This window comes from Tachysurus fulvidraco, chromosome 20, assembly GCF_022655615.1.
Source record: "Tachysurus fulvidraco isolate hzauxx_2018 chromosome 20, HZAU_PFXX_2.0, whole genome shotgun sequence".
NCBI classification, from domain to species: Eukaryota; Metazoa; Chordata; class Actinopteri; order Siluriformes; family Bagridae; genus Tachysurus; species Tachysurus fulvidraco.
Genome location: NC_062537.1, coordinates 18,921,531 through 18,942,602, shown reverse-complemented (window position 1 = coordinate 18,942,602; position 21,072 = coordinate 18,921,531). Strand labels below are relative to the sequence as shown.

General features: G+C 39.7%; 1 protein-coding gene across 3 annotated transcripts in view; it reads right to left on the bottom strand.

The window, feature by feature from the left end:
* Positions 1–14,204, bottom strand: part of phf24 (PHD finger protein 24) — a 32,324-nt gene extending 18,120 nt beyond the window's left edge. The window contains exons 1-2 of one of the 3 annotated variants that reach the window (XM_027132578.2): positions 13,760–14,204; positions 3,945–4,336 (exon numbers count right to left, since the gene is read on the bottom strand). In XM_027132578.2, the coding sequence (XP_026988379.1) occupies positions 3,945–4,334 (390 nt within the window). In that variant the 5' untranslated portion in view covers positions 4,335–4,336; positions 13,760–14,204. Of the gene's footprint in view, positions 1–3,944; positions 4,337–12,948; positions 13,242–13,759 lie in introns of those variants that run through there. The other 2 variants (XM_027132580.2, XM_027132579.2) reach the window with 2 other exon arrangements.
* Between the last annotated feature and the right edge of the window lie 6,868 nt (positions 14,205–21,072).

Sequence of the window (21,072 nt, the reverse complement as noted above, 5' to 3'; positions counted from 1 at the left end):
GAAATATAAATAGGGACTATGGAAATAGACTGAAGCTGAGCGGAACCCTTCTGTAATAAAACCCTTATTCCTCTGGCCACAGCTGATTTATTTCTAAATTTAAAGGTGTTACGGTTCAGTTTAGTCTGGCATCTTGAACCTCATTTGAACTTGAATTTCCATAATCAAACTTTCATAATTACTCTGTTAACCCTCTTCCATTTCCGAGGCATGAAATTCTACGTCCATGCCCTTCGAGTCGGTTTATGAAATGCATTAAAGTATATTCGTCCTGCAGAACCTTACACGTGTTCACGGCAAAATTTGCTAAATAATAAAACATTGTCTTCTGACTCGTCAAGGATGAGGACCCACTACTATTATTGAACCTTGATCAGTTCATGTTTTTTTTTTTTTCTGTATACATAATAATAAACTCAGAAATACTTTGTCTGATTACATGTCTGCTATAATTATATTTCTGCACTCTCCATTCCAGAGCTGGCTGACCGTGTTAATGCCAGGCTAATCAGCATTGCAATTAGCTTCCCACAAAACACTCAGAGCCCCATTGTCATCCGAGCGTTTACAATAGTGGATCAGTTCTACATTTCCCATACGAAACAGTCCATGTATTTAAGATGCCTCGGGAGTTAATCCATCTTTATCCATGCTGATGAACACGACCAAGCATTTTTCTTAGCAGCATGCAGGAGGGCAGGCAAGTATAAAAGGACTCGAGTGCCAGTCAGCCTCCCACGAGTGCCATCAGTGAAACAGAGCAGGATCTCCGGGTCTGAATGTGATGAGGAGGTGTGATGAGTTTTTTTTTCTCAGTCTGTAGGGAGCCAAGCTGACAAAAAAGCCTAGGCACCTTTAAAGGCATTCGTTATCACCTTGTCCACAATGTTGTCCTCACTCTTCGAGAGTTTGTTTGTCCTCGTACAGCATCCCACTTTCAGTAAGGTGAAAGGAATCATGCTGACAAAGTCACTAGCTAGATTGGAGATAAAAAATAGACATCCCCTAGTGCTAGATGATGAATTTTTTACTTAAAAAATTGTTAAGGTTAATTGTTAATGTTAAGGTTCATTATGGCTAGTTTGCTAAATAATAAGTCACTGAGTTTGTTCTTTCTGATTGCACATTCCGTTTTCACTTTCCTGGTGATCTTCACTTTTCTTTAAAGGCTCAGATTTTTGAGAAATGCATCAAAACAAACGTGTAGCCAATGAGCAGCAAGGGGCGGGGCTTGTCAATATGCGGCCGAGAGAGTGTTCGGTGCGCATGTGTGACATTAGCAGAAAGCGGGTTTAACATCGACATGGAGGATAAAAACAAAGAAAGAAAGAGAAGAAAGACTTACGATAAGGACAAGAAGTAGGACGTGTTAATATAGGATCAGCTTTCCAGCGCTGGAGAGATCTGAAGGAGCAGGAAGTTGGCCACATATTCACAGGTTGGAGTTTCCCGAGTCAATAACTCCTGAGCTAAACGCTGTTACTACACAAATAACACCTCTTTTCTATCGTAGTAATGTAGAGACGCAGCTACAACCGCGTTTTGTGTAGTAACAGCGTTTAGCTCAGGAGTTATCGACTCGGGAAACTCCGACCTGTGAATATGTGGCCGACTTTACTTAAGACGCCGAGGCGCTTTTTTCCTTCTCGATAGGTGAGTAACGTTGGTTTTGCTTTGTTACACAGAACTAATATATGCCTTTGTCCTTTACATCATTATGCTTGTGTGTCATTTTTGCTTGTTTGTTTATCTACAATCGTATTGTTCTTCCCTTCAGCTATGATAAAGACACGTTTCTTTCCATTAGTTACCTGGGTTACATATGTATGTGTGGGCGGAGCTATCGATACAGGGGTGGGACCCATTTGGGTTAGGGGCGTGTTTGTTTTGGTGATTTCAAATGTCGACATTGGCTTTCAAACCTTGTGCACCGCACCTTTAATTAAAAGACTGTCATATCTAAATTTCAAGGACAGTTAGTTTCCATGCTTTCTGTTTGTTTCATGCATGTACAAAAAAAAACAAAAAAAACTGCTATTACACTAAACATGCAGTGACTGTAATACTGTCCTTTTGCAATCTGTTTCATAACGAATCCATTTGCTTCCAGCTCTCCAACCGAGTGCTCAACACCTTTATCACAGGCTTCATAAAACCCTCACAGCAAACAGTCGCTTAGTGAGAGGTGCCTCTCTCACCAATCACTTCTGGTGCTCCACTGAGAGAACGGCTCGGTAAACAAAGCCACACTGTGGAGAGTTCTCATCCACCACTGTGGAACGGGTGACCCTACTGCTGTCAGCCTTAATCAGCTGAATTAATCAGCTCGGATCTGGACGCTAACAGAATTTGTCTCTTCTCTTCAGCTTTGAGATTTCTCACCCAATTTGGGCCCCTTGACAACCAACCCACCACAGGCCTGGTGCCAAATGCACCGACACAGTCACACAAACAGTGGCTCCCTTTGCTTATGGCTTTCTGAAGAAGTTCCCTTTTTAAAACTGAGCCAGAATCAACATTCCTAATTCTCAAAGGCACACCATCAGCCTTTGACCCACAGCGTATCAGCACAATGCGTTTAGATAGATAGATAGATAGATAGATAGATAGATAGATAGATAGATAGATAGATAGATAGATAGATAGATAGATAGATAGATAGATAGATAGATAGATGCTTTATTGATAACTAATGTGTAAATTGAAGAAGCTTATTTGTATTTCTTACCTACTTACATGACCTTTGTGCTTCCACTAATTGACCAGCTTATCAGAGGCCACACCTCCTTCACAATGGCTGACAGGTAAATAGAATCTGCCCCTTTCATAATGACTGACAGATAAAGAGGTCACGCCGCATGTCCCTGTCACATCTGTCGACCGTTGTGAAGAAGGTGTGGCTGACAGGTAAATAAGCCACGCCTCTTTCATAATGACTGATAGACACAGAGGCCACACTTCCTTCACAATGGCTGACAGGTAAATAAGCCACGCCTTATTTCATCCGAACTTCATCCGAACTACCTCCGGTCACAGGGAGCCTGTGCGTATCTCAGACGTCATCGGGCATCAAGGCAGGATACACCCTGGACGGAGTGCCAACCCATCACAGGGCACACACACACTCTCATTCACTCACACACTCACTCACACCGGACAATTTTCCAGAGATGCCAATCAACCTACCATGCACCTCTTTGGACCGGGGGAGGAAACCGGAGTACCCGGAGGAAACCCCCCAACCCTGGAGGTGTGAGGCGAACGTGCTAACCACTATTCCACCGTGCCCTCCTTCCTACATTCAAAATAATAATAAAGTAAGTCTACATCTGTCTTCAGAAAGGACTCTCATACATTGATACACACACATTGGTGTATTTGGTTGTTTAGAATAAAGGTCTGATGGACATTTTTGTGCCTTTGAGCAGTGATGGCTGAGTGTGTGGAGAAAGAGATGTCTCATTTGTAAAGGTGCGATATGAATCACCAGCTCTTGTCAGATACCTCGGCTGTGGACTTTGTGAACTAGATGACATTTATGCAGGTTAAGAGAGGCACGAGTCTGTCAGGAGTGTTTTGTGTGAAAAGGACGAGAGGAAATCTGTGATTGTTGCCATGGTACCCTTTCCATATCGATAGGGCCTTTGTTTGGGTTGTGATATGCTAGAGACTAGGCCGTCTTATTAACAAAATAATAAGTCCAAATGCAAAGTTGTTAATCGGGTTCTCTGTTTAAAGGTGCATGGGTTAGCTAGCAAAGTTTTTTTTTCTGTCACTCTAGTGAGTGCAGCACAGCAAGAAAGAAAATATTTATAGTAAGTCTAATTTATGCTTATTCAACCATAGACTGAAGCCCTATAGCGTTACAAACTGTATACAAGCTCACATAAAATGATGCAAAGATATTATGTTGATCCAGAATGCTTTCTTTTGTGCAGTCCTACCTGATCTCTCTGACCAAGCTCGATCTGTATGGGCTGATCCTCATTCGGCTGCCTCTTCGGTCTTATAAATGCTGGCGGTGTGAGCTGATGCACTTTATTTAACTCCTCAGGCTCTACTCCTTTCCCATCCCGTAAGCGTCCCCAGGACTCCTGACTGGCTTTGTTCTCCTCTTTGGGTGGAGCTGTGGAAGGCCCGGGTTTCCCGTCCTCCACTTTCCGTCCAGACTCATCAGACTCTGGGTGATTCGGAGCCTCATCTTTGCTGTCAGAGGTGTTTTGAACCTGAGTGGCACTTGGCTGGTTCTTCAGACCATCGCGAAATGCCGAGACCACCGCACTACATTTCTGAACCTTCTCCACCTGCTGCTTCTTGGACATCAGTACGCCCATGGCTACAACACACAAAAAAAGAGATGGCTTAGAGACACGGTACATGTAGATAGAGTAGAATGGGATTGGATATCAGAGCTCTTATTCTTTTGTCGACATTAATCAAGTTTATAGTTGTAGTAGAAACCAGCATGTGAACTAAAGAGTATGTTGTGTATGTGCTAGTGGAGATCCCTAATAATTACAATTACCCGCTTCAGTAAAAACTGAATTGGTGAACGCAAATTCACCACAGAAAATGCAGAAATATACGCTAACGATTTATTACTGTACAAGAGACTGACATTGTTGAACTCGAGACATATAAAACACATGAGGCGGATTAGCATAATCCAACAGGCAGGCGGAAAACAAAAATGCCATCTTATCAATCACGTCTGGAAAAGAAAGGACACTGTTGTTGGCTTAGGGAATAGTATCTGTGGGATGAAAGTGAAACTAATTAATAAGACTGAAAACAAGAACCACTTGGTTTGAAACTCCACTCATTATTATCATCTGACTGATGGGACAAGGTGAGATTTAGCTAGGTGAATTATTCATTATCCATGGATTAGTGTTGGGATGAATAGAATATCGATTGACAAGTAAAATAAAATACTGAACAAGCATCATAATGTGCAGCAAAAAGCTATCGTATATCTCTCCTGAGTTCTGTAACAGGGTAGCAGGATTATGCTTAATTTAACTTGACTACTAATACTAATTATTATAATAATGGCAAGTTTAGACTTTGTGCCAAATCTTTCCAGGGAAAACACATAACCAAGAGTCACCTACTTTAAACGACAAGCAGCCATACATTGTTGTTTTGTATAACCTGTAAGAAGAGGCAGTGCTTCCAAATTATAAATATGCAATCAAACAACTAAGAACATCCGAAGGCTACATTTTAGGGCATAACGTGTACCAGAATATGAAAGTAGAAACTTGATTTTATACTATATATACTACAGATCACAAGCAACAAAATGGCACTGTATCGGTACAGTAGACTGAGGCTGAGATGAGAGGAAACTGCAACCTTATATCTCACAAGCACAAATTAGAATTTAAATTATTCACCTAGACACTTTAAAGGATTTTGAAGGTTTTAAGCCCATATTTCAACAGATCGCTGTTTCTAATGTGCTGCTGGCAATGAATGCTTGAAAGATTCTGTCCCTTTATCCTGCAATTCCAAGAAACACATTAATATTGACATTTCCAAGCTACTGTACTGTATATAAGTAGCTACTTTTCAAATCTTATGAGAGTTTCACTAGATCCAGCGTCCATGTAGTGGAGACTGGTACATACACGTCTGGATGTTATCCTTTAAGTAAGCGATAAAACACGTCTGGACACGGACTTGATAACAGCTTGTCCGGAATTGTTTTATTCTTCTGATACCAGTACAAACAATTATGATTTATTTAAGTTCAGTAAGATCTTTCTTCTTGGCAAAGCCAAAGTTTAAGCTAATGTCTATCCCAGGAACACTGGGAGCAAATTAGGAATCCAACAGTAACTCATGATCAGGACCCAACCTGAGATGTGAGGTGGCAATCATTCTATATGAATAAAATATATCAAAAATAATAATTCTTGTTAATTCCCTGCTGTGTCTTTCACTCAGTGTTGTCAAGCTCTTCGGCACATTTTTTTTTCCAGACAGCTGAGGTCTATCATCATGTTGGTCAGACCTGCTATATCAGCTTTCTCCCTGTGGAAGGAGTCCTGGGGAGCAACTTTAATTACCAGCAAAGGTGGGAAAGCAGTGAGAAACTTCAAGACTGTGTGAGAGTCAGTGAGAGACAGCTCACTGCAGTAACTAATCCTCAACCTCGAAAAATCCACACACGCTTTCTTCCTCTATGTCGGCTGCCGCACGATCAGATGTCAGGCTTTCAGACAACACAGAGGGAGGTGGTTTGAGCTGAAGCTTCTGAATTTATTTGCATCAGATCAAACTGTAAATTAGTTTTTTTTAATAGGGCTTTGTAAAGAAAAAAAAAAAACAGCAATAACATTTTTTTAAATCAGAAAAAAATTACAATAATGACAATGGAAGCAAGTACAACAGTAAAATAATCTAAATAAAAACAATCAGAGAAAAAGATATTAACTTAATCAACACAATGAAAATGAACAGTAAAACAAAACAAAATGAGAATTAAATATTAAATGAAAATTCATTCATTCATTCATTTTCTACCGCTTATCCAAACTTCCTCGGGTCTCGGGGAGCCTGTGCCTATCTCATATCGAGGCAGGATACAACCTGGACGGAGTGCCAACTCATCACAGGGCACACACACACACACACTCATTCACTCACACACTACGGACAATTTTCCAGAGATGCCGATCAACCTATTGAGGAAACCGGAGTACCCGGAGGAAACCCCTGAGGCACGGGGAGAACATGCAAACTCCACACACACACAAGGCGGAAGCGGGAATCGAACCCCCAACCCTGGAGGTGTGAGGCGAACGTGCTAACCACTAAGCCACCGTGTCCCCATAAAATGAAAATATTCACTCACATTAAAAGAGTAAAAAAAACTATAAAAACAGAAGTGAAAACAGCAAAAATGACAATGACAACAATAAAATATAATAAAAAATACAAATAAAAAAAAGAACAAAAAAGGAAAAAAAAATTTGAAAAAAGAAGAGAAAATTACACTAACAATAATGACAACAAATCAAAAAGCTTAGAAGAAAAAATAAAACAAATTTTAAAAAAATAATGTATGCTATGATCATAGTGAGTATAATGAAAAAATGTAAAGTATAGAAACCTTTACAGCATTTAGCAGACACACTTATCCAGAGTGACTTACAACTGAGCAACTGAGGGTTAAGGGCCTTGCTCAGGGGCCCAGCAGTGGCAGCTTGGTGGACCTGCGGTTCGAACCCATGACCTTCCGATCAGTAGCCCAACACCTTAAACACTGAGCTACCACAATCCCTTTATATGACCAATAATATATGACATTTCACTTTCACATATAAATTATCTGTAGGATAAAAATATTTACTTCCTTTACTTCTTAATATTCTTTCCTGACATTCTAAAGTGAATATTCTGCATCTGAGCTATGGATCTTTAACAGGCAGATCTAATTGTTTTTGATGGAAACAATTATGCTTATAGATCCATCAGCATTATCAGGAAAACTTATGAAGAGGATTGAATAACATGCATTTGTTAACAAATAACCGCTTTCTCTGTGGAACTGGAGAGGATTAGAGGATTTCATGCAAGATACCAATCAAATTATTTGTTAATCATTCAAAAAAAAAACAAAAACAATAAGCTTTTCAGGAAATAACCATACAGTTTGAACAAAAGTAATGGCACACTGTTGCAAAAGGAAGAATTAATGTCCGTCTCTGATAACTGAAGCGGTGCAATGGCCGAGCTGCTTTATTAGAAGATTAAGCACATGCAGCACATAGGAAGCCTATTGTTATCATTTATTCACCAATTTGTCCTTTTCAGCTCTTTCTGAGCTTTGAATTTTATGGTGGTCAATTTTGTGGCTGTGATTTTAGGTGCTGTGAAGATGCTTGGAAATTTATAGCTATTTGTTATGTATTAACATAAATATGTTTTGCATTCATTCATTCATTCATTTTCTACCACTTATCCAAACTTCCTCGGGTCACGGGGAGCCTGTGTCTATCTCAGGGCATCGGGCATCGAGGCAGGATACACCCTGGACGGAGTGCCAACCCATCACAGGGCACACACACACTCTCATTCACTCACACACTACGGACAATTTTCCAGAGATGCCAATCAACCTACCATGCATGTCTTTGGACCGGGGGAGGAAACCGGAGTACCCGGAGGAAACCCCCGAGGCACGGGGAGAACATGCAAACTCCACACACACAAGGCGGAGGTGGGAATCGAACCCACACTCATCAGAGCTGTCTCTAAGATAAGACTCACAATTTCACCATGCATGGTCATTTAATGCAAATTTTTAAAAAAATTATTTATGCATTAATGGAAATAAATTCATTATAAATTCAAATAAATAAATTAAACATGTCTCGGCTGAACAATTACATTTATAACGCTGTTTTTTTTAACTATTTCTTTAACAAGAAAAAGTAATAAATTATTCATTTTCCCCAAAGCCCCTGTGTCAGACCAGTCAGCTCTTGGAGCAACCAGACTGTTCTGAAAATTTAAACGCCTTCGGATTATAAAAAGCATTGCGGAGGAGGGTATCATGGATGACAACCTTAAAGCAAAGTTTGACATGAGTGACTGCTGTTATTTCCTTAGTAACTTAGCTATACATCTACTCATATGTTTGGAGACAAATTAAAAACAGGTCTCTGTTTTCTTTCCAAGAAAATAAGCATTATGTAATAATAGCTGATACTGAAAGGTCATAGAAACTTTCCTGATAACTCAATTATGCTCAATTATGATGATCTGTGTACTGGCCTTAAAATGTATAATATAGCTAAACTGCTTTAGAACAGCTTGTCTCAGCTAAACGTTGGCTCTCCAAATCGATACAGAGGTCACTGTATTAGTAATATCTACTGGTATTGCTAACGTAGTCTTTTATTTTAGAAAGATTATGAAATGAGTTTTTCCTTTGGCAGAAGCAGGGAAGCATTGGTTCTGGGAATTCTAGTGAAAGAGGCATGGTCTCTACATATGTTAGTGCCAGTGGAGGAGGCGTGGCTCATGTGCTTGTTACATCCAACTAAGGAACCCATGTGGATCTACGTGGAGCGTGGGTTTAAATGTCTGTGTAGAAGGTGTACTTTATGTGTCCATCAGTTCCTGTGAAGGAGGTGTGGCCTCTGTGTTTGGTATTTCCAATAAAGGAGGCATTGTTTCTCTGAAAATTTGTTACAATGCAGGGGGTGTGGCCTCTGTTTCTGTTTGTTACAATGCAGGGGTGTGGCCTCTGTTATTGTTTGTTACAATGCAGGAGGTGTGGCCTCTGTTCCTGTTTGTTATAATGCAGGGGGTGTGGCCTTTGTTCCTGTTTGTTACAATGCAGGGGTGTGGCCTTTGTTCCTGTTTGTAACAATGCAGTAGGTGTGGCCTCTGTTCCTGTTTGTAACAACACAGGAGGTGTGGCCTCTATTCCTGTTTGTTACAATGCAGTAGGTGTGGCCTCTGTTCCTGTTTGTAACAACACAGGAGGTGTGGCCTCTGTTCCTGTTTGTTACAATGCAGGAGGTGTGGCCTTTTTTCCTGTTTGTTACAATGCAGGGGGTGTGGCCTATTTCCTGTTTGTTACAATGCAGGAGGTGTGGCCTTTTTTCCTGTTTGTTACAATGCAGGGTGTGTGGCCTATTTCCTGTTTGTTACAATGTAGGGGGTGTGGCCTCTGTTCCTGTTTGTAACAACGCAGGAGGTGTGGTTTCTGTTCCTGTTTGTAACAACGCAGGAGGTGTGGCCTCTGTTCCTGTTTGTAACAACGCAGGAGGTGTGGCCTTTTCCTTGTTAGTCCCAGTGAGGCCATCTCTATACATGTTAGTGTGGCCATCTATTTCTGTAAATTATTTTCAATTAACAATGGAATGTTTAATGATTGTGCTATAAAAATAGTTCTAAATTGTTGCACCAAAACATGCTTTTAAATGTATCCTTAATATTTAGAAGTAAGGGTATGTGTTCGTACCTTTGCAGTGAAATTAAAAATGAATATAATTGAAATTTATTATTTAAGTATTTCTCACAAGGCCATTTTTCACTAGTTTGTAATCGTGATCAACATTCTGCCTTACTGTATTTTTTATTTTTTTTTTTTTTTTATACAGTCTTCATTGTAATTTTGTCTTGCACAGGTCTGCTTTTCCAGTTCTGACTGGAATCCCAACTAGCTCTGCCTTTCATTCCTCACTCCTGTAGGGAATTTCTCTGTAAATGAGGCAGCAACAAAGCTTTTATTCTCTCCATGGGAACGGCTCACCATTGATTTGAGTTCCTGCAGCACACGGACCAAAAGCCCTGGAACTAATCTCGCTAACGAGTTCACTAAGGCCACCTTCTGCCTGTGCACCCACAGAATCACAAACAGTCACCCAACCCACTCAGCCAAACAAAAATAATGACAGGGACGAGCAAAGATGGAGCTTTTGTAAAATGTATCTTTTACTCATTTGCCTCGTGTAGAATGTAAGAGCAAGTCTGTTCTATCACTAAGGACCGCAAATAATAAAGGTCTCCACCATGTAGATGGAATTTCTGGCAGGCAGCTCATAGGGAAAGAGGGTCTCTTTCAGGAACGTGCAGGAATCTGAATTTAAATAACTGTAGAGATTGAAGGACATGGAAGAAGAGCCCCCATGCTAGGATTTAAATCCTGCCAGACAGAAAACAGAACAGCTTGTGTTAAGACGTTGTGAAGCACAGAAGATCAAGTTAACATTCTGTACTTTAGAATTATGCTCTTTCCACCAAAATGTATTTTCCCACCAATTATCCCTTCCCCTTAAAAATCGGTTTGGAGAATCAGAGTGATCATCAAAGACAGGTGAAAGAGCAGTGGTGCTAAATAGGCATGGCATGCAAGGAAAGGTGTCTCCTAAAACAAGGTCATAGAAAGAAGCATTGCATTAAAGTCAGGACACATGCACTGGCACAGGAACACAGCCACCACCACTGAGCACTGCGGAGACAGTAGACATCCCAAGGAACCGCATTTCCACTTTAAAACGTTCGTCTGGGATGTTACAGGATCCTTAAGGATCAGCAATATTAACAGAGCTATAAAGGTCAGAAACGAGCACAATCTCAATAAACCACGCAATGAAAACGGATAATCAAATAGAGTAAAGGTCAATAGCTACAGCTTTCAGTGCAGATGCTCATGTGAAATTTAGCCAAATGGATACCTTAAAGTTAAACAACATTTCTTATCATCTTGCACTAATGTTTTCAGTTTAAAAGTATTCAGAATAGAGGATGAAAGAGATAGATGGGTCGAATGACTCTGCTATGTTGTGCAACATCAAATATACCTGAAGTAATATAAACAATAAAACATATGATGTATATTTTTTGTGAAATATATTTTGCTAAAAAATCTATTTAACCTCTTAATCTGCTAGGAGTTAAACATTCATTACAGACAAAGTGGAAATAGGTAGGTAGGTAGGTAGGTATGTAGGTAGGTAGGTAGGTAGATAGATAGATAGATAGATAGATAGATAGATAGATAGATAGATAGATAGATAGATAGATAGATAGATAGATAGATAGATAGATAGATAGATAGATAGATAGATAGATAGATAGATAGATAGATAGATAGATAGGAGAAATACAAATCCCTTAGTTATTCCTTTAACTAATTTGTGGTCTAATTGTGTACATATTCACATGTCCTAAAAGCTCTAGCCTTAATACAACATTTCCTTCTTGTATTGTGTCACATACAACAACCACAACTCCCATTCCCAATCCAATCCAGATATTACAACTCTCTAACTCACCTGAACACTAAAGCTTCCGGTTTTTAGTGTATTACTTTTATTACTTGCATTTGGTCCCCTAGTGCTCTAGTGGCGGTCAGGTTAACTGGGGGTTTTAAGGGGTTAACTCCAAGCCCAGATAAAATGGGAGCATCAGGAACGGCATCTGGTTTAATACCTGTCCCAAATAAAATATGCAGAATGGACGATCTGCTGTAACGAGCATCCACATTCATGAGAGTATCAAGGAAAATGAAAGTTATTAAAGTTACTTAATGAATTCTGAAATCACTGTTGGCTCCAAATAGGAAATTTTCACTTCAATTTCAATCTGTACAGCACTTCTAAAATTGTCCCAAAGATTTAATCGAGATTTCGAATGAATAAGCCAAAGGAACCTATTTGGAAAAGTAGGAACCTATTTGGAAAAAAACCCATTTGGAAAAAAACCCATTTGGAAAAACTGACTTAGAGTAAGAAAGAAACCTTGGGGATGTTCAGTGTGAGCAGATTGTGTATAAGAGTCTGAGATACTTAGATTTGTTTCTTGGGAACTTTGAATGAACAAAAATATTTGGTTTGACTTTATACCACAAAATAGAAGGATACCAAATACAACTTATTGCTCTTAAGGTGTATCTTTCACCTTTATAATGTTAATGGATCACTGACAAACCCTTAAATCTTTATTACATGCACATTCCCAGGATAAAGAAACAAAAATATAAGGTTTACTTAAAGGAAGCATCCCAACAACAAGGAAATGTATTTCTGATAGAGCGACAGAATCCTCAGGCGGAATTTGAGTTTGAAAAAATTTGAAAAGCAATCATTTATGATTAAAGCACAAAAATGTTTAAGCAAAGACAAAGAAAAGTACAGGTTGGTAGAATTTTGTTTATGAGATTCTACAAGCATGTATGACCGTTCACTTATTTAAGATAAGCTACAAACATACCTTCTCATGGAGAAACATTATACAGTGGTAACAGGTGAACTTCAGTTCTGAGAGTGCCGTATACGGCAACGCAAAAAGAAAAGCTGTCATGTAGGAATAAAGCTGTTCAAGGAAATATCTCAGGACAAACCAGGCTGCAAACAAAAGTTACCCACCCTTAAGGTACACGTGTCCTAAAGGCTACACATCGTAGTATGTACCTTCACTCACCTTTACATTTGATCTTGAACGATGGTACATATGTGAGACTTTGATGGGTCTCTGATGTTCCTTTACAGGTTTATTCTTGTTTTAAAGATAAAGATACTTCACCTCCTTCTTCCAAGGTTAAACGTGTACCACTCAAAACCCCCAAAGCGATAAGGAAAAGTACCCTTTGGTACCATTTTATCCCTGAGAGTGTACAGGCATATCCACAAGCAATACGTAGTGATTCTTGAAATACGTCAGAGGTGATGCAGGAATAATTTAAAGAAGGCTGATTTGATACATTCAGCTCCGCAGTGCCGATTTTACTGCTAACACACACACACACACACACACACACACACACACACACACACACACACACACACAGAGAGAGAGAGAGAGAGAGAGAGAGAGAGAGAGAGAGAGAGAGAGAGAGAGAGAGAGAGAGAGAGAGAGATCTGAAAATGAACCATGCACCCGCGTGCATTAATTTTAATTTTAATTTTTTTTACAGAAATGCATGCATGTTTAAACTCGGCGTGATTTATTTTATTTATATTTGTTTCTTTATTGTAACTAATGAGGCTGATGAACGAACTAAATCGTATCCACACCCTCGCGCGAGCGCTGACCCAAATACACCACACGCGCGCGTCTTAATCAATAAAACGTGAGTAGCCCCGATTGCTCGAGAGCACGGGACAAAGTGAAACTCCGTCCGTTGCACGGCCATTCAATAAAAATAAATAACGATAATAAGAAGAATAATAAGAATAAAATAAAAGTAGATGAAAGAAGAATAGCCACCCTCGAGAAGAAAACGGGAACGTACCTGTGTTGAGACTCAAATGCACTCCGTTTGCACTTTGTCGCTTCCTTTTACTATGCACTGCAGCCCGGCATGTCAGTGCTCTGCTCAAGTGTGTGTGTGTGTGTGTGTGTGTGTGTGTGTGTGTGTGTGTGTGTGTGTGTGTGTGTGTGTGTGTGTGTGTGTGTGTGTGTGTGTGTGTGTGTGTGTGTGTGTGTGTGTGTGTGTGTGAAATCGTGACGCTAAGGGTGGAGAGTGAGTGGAGAGTGGACAGCTCCGGTACTGAAGTCCTCCAGGTCTCTTCTTAGGTGATGCAAAGCGACGCAAGATTAAAAGTTGAATGAAAGGAGGATGCACTCGCACGTCACTGGGTGCAGAAGCTCCTCATAGTCGCTAATGGGGGAGGAAAAAACTGACAACATCCTGCACACGGAGGCTCTGCATTGGTCCGGCTGAACTGGACCAATAAGATCCGAGTGAGGCTGCAAAAGACGTCAAATACATCAGCAGCTTCCTGAGGCGTGGAGAGTGGAGCTAGGGTCTGTCTCTTCACTGTGTGTAAACATAAGCATTATAATCATCATCATGTCAAAAAGCGTGCACACACACACACACACACACACACACACACACACACACACACACACACACACACACACACACACACACACACACATCAGCCTTAATGGAGTTCACAATGGATTTGTGGATTGTAACAACATGATAATGAATTCTAATTATTTTGTTTGTTTATATAAAGGTTATGTAATGCAACACTGCACAATAATGCATATTACTGATGATAATAATAATAATAATAATAATAATAATAATAATAATAATAATAATAATAATAATAATAATGTCAACAATAAGGGTTAGCAGCACAATAACAACAAATAGCAACAAACTATGATACACATGATGATGATGACGATGATGATGATGATGATGATGACGATTATTATGAAGAAAAAGTGAAGAATATATTGTGAAAGAGCTGAAGAATAAAAAAGAAGAAAAAGAAAATCATTATGATTAATGAAAATATTGAGAACGAGTGGAAACATTTTATAAATAATACAATTTAGAAGAAGAAGAAGAAGAAGAAGAAGAAGAAGAAGAAAATAATTATAAAATAGAATGAAGAATTAAAAATAGAATAAAGAAAAAAACAATACACTGTTGTTGATGCTGATGCTGATGATGATGACAACAATAACAATGAAGAACTGATTAAGAAAGAAAGAGGAGGAAATAAGAAAATGATGCTGATGCTGATGATAATGATATAAACCCAGCGAGAGGGAGAAGATAATAAGAGGATTGTGATTATGACAAACCATGATGATGATGATGATGATGATGATGATGATGATGATGATGATGATGATGATGATGACGGAGAAGAATAGGAACAGATAAAAAATGATGATGCTCCTTTTAGTGATCATCTTGGTCAAGGAAATGATCAGACAAAGCAGAAAATCATGATGACATCATAGATGAAGATGAAAGATTTGGAGAAAGAGGAGAAGTAAAACTAGGTGACAGACCTGAGTAAAACTCTGTACTCTCTTCCTGAAGCCTCTCGGCTTCATTTCAGTCTGATCATGTTCATACTTGAGCTTTGATGAAGAGAAAGCTTCTTCTTCATCTGGACTCATAACGGAGTTATGCAGGCGTATCATTATCTTAAGGCTCAGTATACATTAGCGTTCGGATAAGACTCCCGACTGTTAGAGATCCTGCAGCGATGTGGAACCCAGTGGAGCAGATTAAATGTAATGATCTTTCATTTATAAACACTAGTGTTACCTTAGCCCTCTGTTCAAAGCTACCTGTATGAAATCTCAGCATGACTATAACAGACAGGAGCCACGGTTCAGGCAGTAATTATATCTAAACGCTCCTTTATTAACGTTCTTTCATGAACTATGAGTCATAAGATACCATAAACAAATACCGAAATGTATTCTTACATTTGAAAACAACACAAAAACAGAAATTAGAAAGAAGGAAACCTGGATACTATCCAAAGAGTAGAATTCATAAAGGACATGTGCAAAAAAATGTGTTAACCAGATGCTAGGCTAATGATGAAAAACAGTAAGAAGTATGGGAAATATTCAAAAAGCAGGATTCAGGACAATTTCAGGACTGAAAGTAGCCGAATCGATATATCCGATGGTTTGTGGACAATGAGCCATCATAACCCATATGTGGTTCTTCCCCAAACTGTTACTATAAATGTAATTGCAAGCATACGGCTATATAAGTATTATTTCTGTGCTGTAGCATTATAATTACCCTTCCCTGTAACTAAAAGGCCCAGACCTGTCCCAGATAACATGGTTTGCCAAATTTGGTGTGGAAAAACTTGAGTGGCTCTGACCTCAACCCTAACTGACTGCACCCCAGGCTTCATCAGACCTCACTCAGGCTCTTACGGCTAAATGATCGCAGTACATCTACAGCATTTGGCAAATGCCCGTATCCTGTCTTACATTTATCTTATTAATACTACAAAGCTGTTGAAGGTTAAGGGCCCAGCAGTTGCAGCTTGGTAGTCCTGGGTTTTGAGCTCACAACCTTATGATCAGTAGTCCAACAACTCAAACACTGAGCTACCACTTCATTTGTGAATGATCACAAATACCCACAGCCACTCTGTACTTTCTAGTGGTAAGCCTTCCCAGAAGAGTTCAAGTGATACTTGGACAAAGACTAGAATAGGATGAACATAAAGCATATAGCGGTGTAATAATTGGGTGTCAAACCATCACAAATCTTGATTTTCTAGAAATTTCAACCAGGAATTCAGACAGAATGTAAGAAAAAGTAAAATACGATGAGTCAATATAGAACGCGTATACGTAACTTCTGGAGTAAATTGTAGTGAAATTTTCAGCATTTAAGTAAGCAGAGTTAAGTAACATTTATGTTTTTGTTTTTGTTTTGTAACATGGATAATCTAAAAAATCTAGTAAATAGATAGAAATAGTGAAAATAAAGCATGATAAGATGTCTAAACTAGTCCGGGAAGTTACACGAGGAACGATGAGCACAATCGGGCAACAAACAACTGAAACTTTGAGCTAGTGTCTAGAACTGAAACCAAAATAAACAGGAACAGAACTGCGACATGAAGGAGGACAATATGGTAGTGTTGTCACTGCTCTCCATTAGGACCTCATGTTACAGGTTTCACGTGGAGATGACATTTGGTCAGCTTCCACGAACAACATGATGTAATTGAAGTGCAAATAAATGATGTTTTTTAGGCTTCGCGTTCTTTGTTGCAAACATGGGAGCTATGTGAAAACCGTGGACAAACACACTGCATGACTCAGCTTGGGATTTATGGTATTGGCATGGTTTAGGTTAAGCAGCCAATCCTTTATCCTTTTGTTATGAAAATTGTCATGAAATGTTAATAGCAGCAGCTGCAGTACTGGAGAAAATACAGGAGAATCTAACGGCCGATATGAAGCCGAAGAGAATATACAAGCTTCATCGTTGGTCATCGCCAACCCCACATTATCCTGAGTATCCTGAGACCTTATAAAGGATTTTTTTTTACAGTGCATTTTATCAGCATGTGGTGATCTCATTAACTAATTCGGATCCTGATGCTTTCTTCTCTATATATCAAGAATATAAAATAATAATAAATAATGCACGGACACCAAAACAAGAGATTGACCAAACAAAACTTCACCATTGTGTTGTGAACAGTTATTGTCCCTGAACAGCGGTCGAGCTCAGTACCGTCTTACAAAATGATAAAAAAAAAAAGGTGCAGTCGTGCTACCTCCATCACCATTAGCGGCCCATCAGCAGAGCACTGCGTCCTCCATTAGTGCTCATTTGGCCAAACCCAGGGGAGGAGGCGAGCACATCAAGCCTGCTGGCCAAGCCATGATGAATACACGAGTCTCGGTGCCAGACGCACAGCACTTATAAGCAAGCAGGCATCATTCCCGGTGCCAGGGTCTGTATGCCATCATACCGTATGATGCTCAAATGTATTTTTTTTTAAGAAAATTAAACTTTCTCTTTCATCCACATCCAAATATGAAAATCGAGGGCATACTTCGGCTAGTAATAACATCCATTCTTTGTTGTAAGCTGCCATTTCCCCTCTCAAAGGCAGTCGTTAGATCATTTTAAGTGCTCACAGCATTTTCTGAATAAGCTTCCTTTAATTTTCTATTGTGCACATGTTGACAGAGTCATGATAATGGAGAGCACTTTAAATCCCCCATCTAAAGGCAGTATTTAAAAATACTCCCAAGGGAAAAACAAGCTAATATCTTTCAACCGTACATGATTGTCTCACTGACGTCCAAATTTGTTGTTGATTTGAAGTGTTCTTGGAAATCTTCACTTCCAGCTTTCTGGCCTCAAATTCTTCATCTGTATTATAACCTACAGTACACTGGAATTTCTTGTGTCACATATACATTACCGCAAGTCTTTCTTCACATATTTTAACTTTGGTGGTTGGGGTCAATAAAAACATTACTCTGAGTACATGAATTTTTTCTGAGGCAGTTGGTTGGTGCAGCTGTAAAGAAATCACACTTCTTTACAGTTTCTTTAAAGGCGCAGTGGAGGCTCAAGTCTCTGGGTTGTTGATCAGAGGATCAGGATTCATGCCCCAGCACTGCCAAGCTGCCGCTGTTGGCCCTGACCCCTAAACTCCACCAAATTTTGGATATGCAAAGAAAAAAATTAACTCTGCTCTATTGTATATATGAGAAAAATACCAAAAACCCACATAAACCCCACCCTACATTAGAGTTTTTACTTCTGTATCAATGCTAGTGCATCATATAGCACATATTATCAGGAGGTGTAATGGGATTCGCATTAGAGATCTGGATTTCACCATTCACACACACACACACACACACACACACACACACACACACACACACACACACACACACACACACACACACACACATTTATAGCACATGGTCATTAGGTTTGGTAATTGAATCAGCCATATTGTATGTGTGACTCTTTATGTGTCTTTGTGTCGCCTGAACAGATATGATGAGCCATAATGGTTTTAAATGTTGTGTTAATGTTTCCCCACTAATCAAACTCTTCCCACACCTACCTTTGATCCTTAACAAGGAATTATGTAACGTGTTAGGAAATAACTTCCGTCATTGTGTAAAGGGTTGTTTTGTCCTTGCCTAAAGATGGTAATTAAAAAGGAAATACAGTTCAAAATGTACAATAATGTACAAAACATGTATATATTTTTCTGTCGAATTCTCATTGACCACGTTAGGGCATTCATTCATTCATTTTCTACCGCTTTATCCGAACTACCTCGGGTCACGGGGAGCCTGTGCCTATCTCAGGCGTCATCGGGCATCAAGGCAGGATACACCCTGGATGGATTGCCAACCCATCGCAGGGCACACACACACTCTCATTCACACACTACGGACAATTTTCCAGAGATGCCAATCAACCTACCATGCATGTCTTTGGACCGGGGGAGGAAACCGGAGTACCCGGAGGAAACCCCCGAGGCACGGGGAGAACATGCAAACTCCACACACACAAGGCGGAGGCGGGAATCGAACCCCGACCCTGGAGGTGTGAGGCGAACGTGCTACCCACTAAGCCACCGTGCCCCCCGACACATTAGGGCATATAAAATTATAAAATTAAACTGGTTCAGATGGAGGCTCTGCTATCTAGTGTACACATAGAATATGTCCACATGTTTAATTCAAATTCAAATTCAATTTATTTGTATAGCGCTTTTAACAATTCACATTGTCTCAAAGCAGCTTTACAGAAGTATAGAAACAGAAGAGAAAAAAAAGAAAGAAATATGCATCATAATAATAAGAAGAAATACGAGTAAAAATAAAATACAAATGTAAAATGTAAATATATACAACTCCCTGAGATGATATGAGGAAGAAACCTTGAGAGGAACCAGGCTCAGAAGGGAAACCATCCTCATTTGTGTGACATTGAAGAGTAAGTGATGTAAATAACAACATTATTATACTGCAGTTGAGAGCTCTTGAGTAACTAATGCTCCTATTGGAACATCCAGACAGTAAAGCATTACAATAGTCCAACCTAGAGGTAACAAATGCATGAACATCATATATGCATGAACAAATGCATTACATCATATTTCGTATCTTGGCGATATTTCTGAGAAGAAAGATGGCTACCCTTGTGATATTATTTATGTAAGCTTTAAATGAGAGACCGGTATCAATAATCACACTAAGGTCTTTTACTGCTGCACATGACGTAATAGAAAGACCATCCAGAGTAACTCTGTAATCAGAAGCTTACTTCTGGCTGCCTGTGTTCCAAGTACAAGAACTTCTGTCTTCATAGTTAAGCAGGAGAAGGTTAGTAAGCATCCACTGTCTAATGTCCTTCACACAATCTTTAATCTTATTAAGCTGGTAACTCACATCTGACGTAGCTGAAACATATAGCTATGTGTCATCCGCATAACAGTGGAAGGCAACATGCTTACGAATAATTGCACCAAGGGGTAGCATATATAGGGAGAAAAGCAGTGCCCGAAAACAGAAGCTTGCGGAACACCAAACATTACCTAAGTTTGTTTAGTGTAGTCACCATTTAGATCTACAAACTGATAGAAATCCATCAAATAAGACCTGAGCCGGGGGGACGGGACGGTGGCTTAGCGGTCAGCACGTTCGACTCACACCTCCAGGGTTGGGGGGTCGATTCCCACCTCCGCCTTGTATGTGTGGAGTTTGCATGTTCTCCCCGTGCCTTGGGGGTTTACTCCGGGTACTCCGGTTTCCTCCCCGGTCCAAAGACATGCATGGTAGGTTGATTGGCATCTCTGGAAAATTGTTTGTAGTGTGTGAGTGTGTGAGTGAATGAGAGTGTGTGTGTGCCCTGTGATGGGTTGGCACTCCGTCCAGGGTGTATCCTGCCTTGATGCCCGATGACGCCTGAGATAGGCACAGGCTCCCCGTGACCCGAGAAGTTCAGATAAGCGGTAGAAAATAAATGAATGAATGAATGAATGAATGAAGACCTGAGCCAGGGGAGGGCTGTCCCTTTAACACCAAACAACATTTTCTAGCCTATTAAGTAAAATAGCATGGTCAATGGTATCAACTGCTCAGCTGCACTAAGATCAACCCCAGCAAACCTTTAGCAACACCAGCAAAGAGACACAACCCTGATCTTTTAAGCTTCAGTATAAAGTGGTGTATAAACATTTCATGATATAAACATTCCAAAAACAAATTTCTGTAAATACAAAACAGAAGACAGGTCACTAAAAAGGTCACTGAATT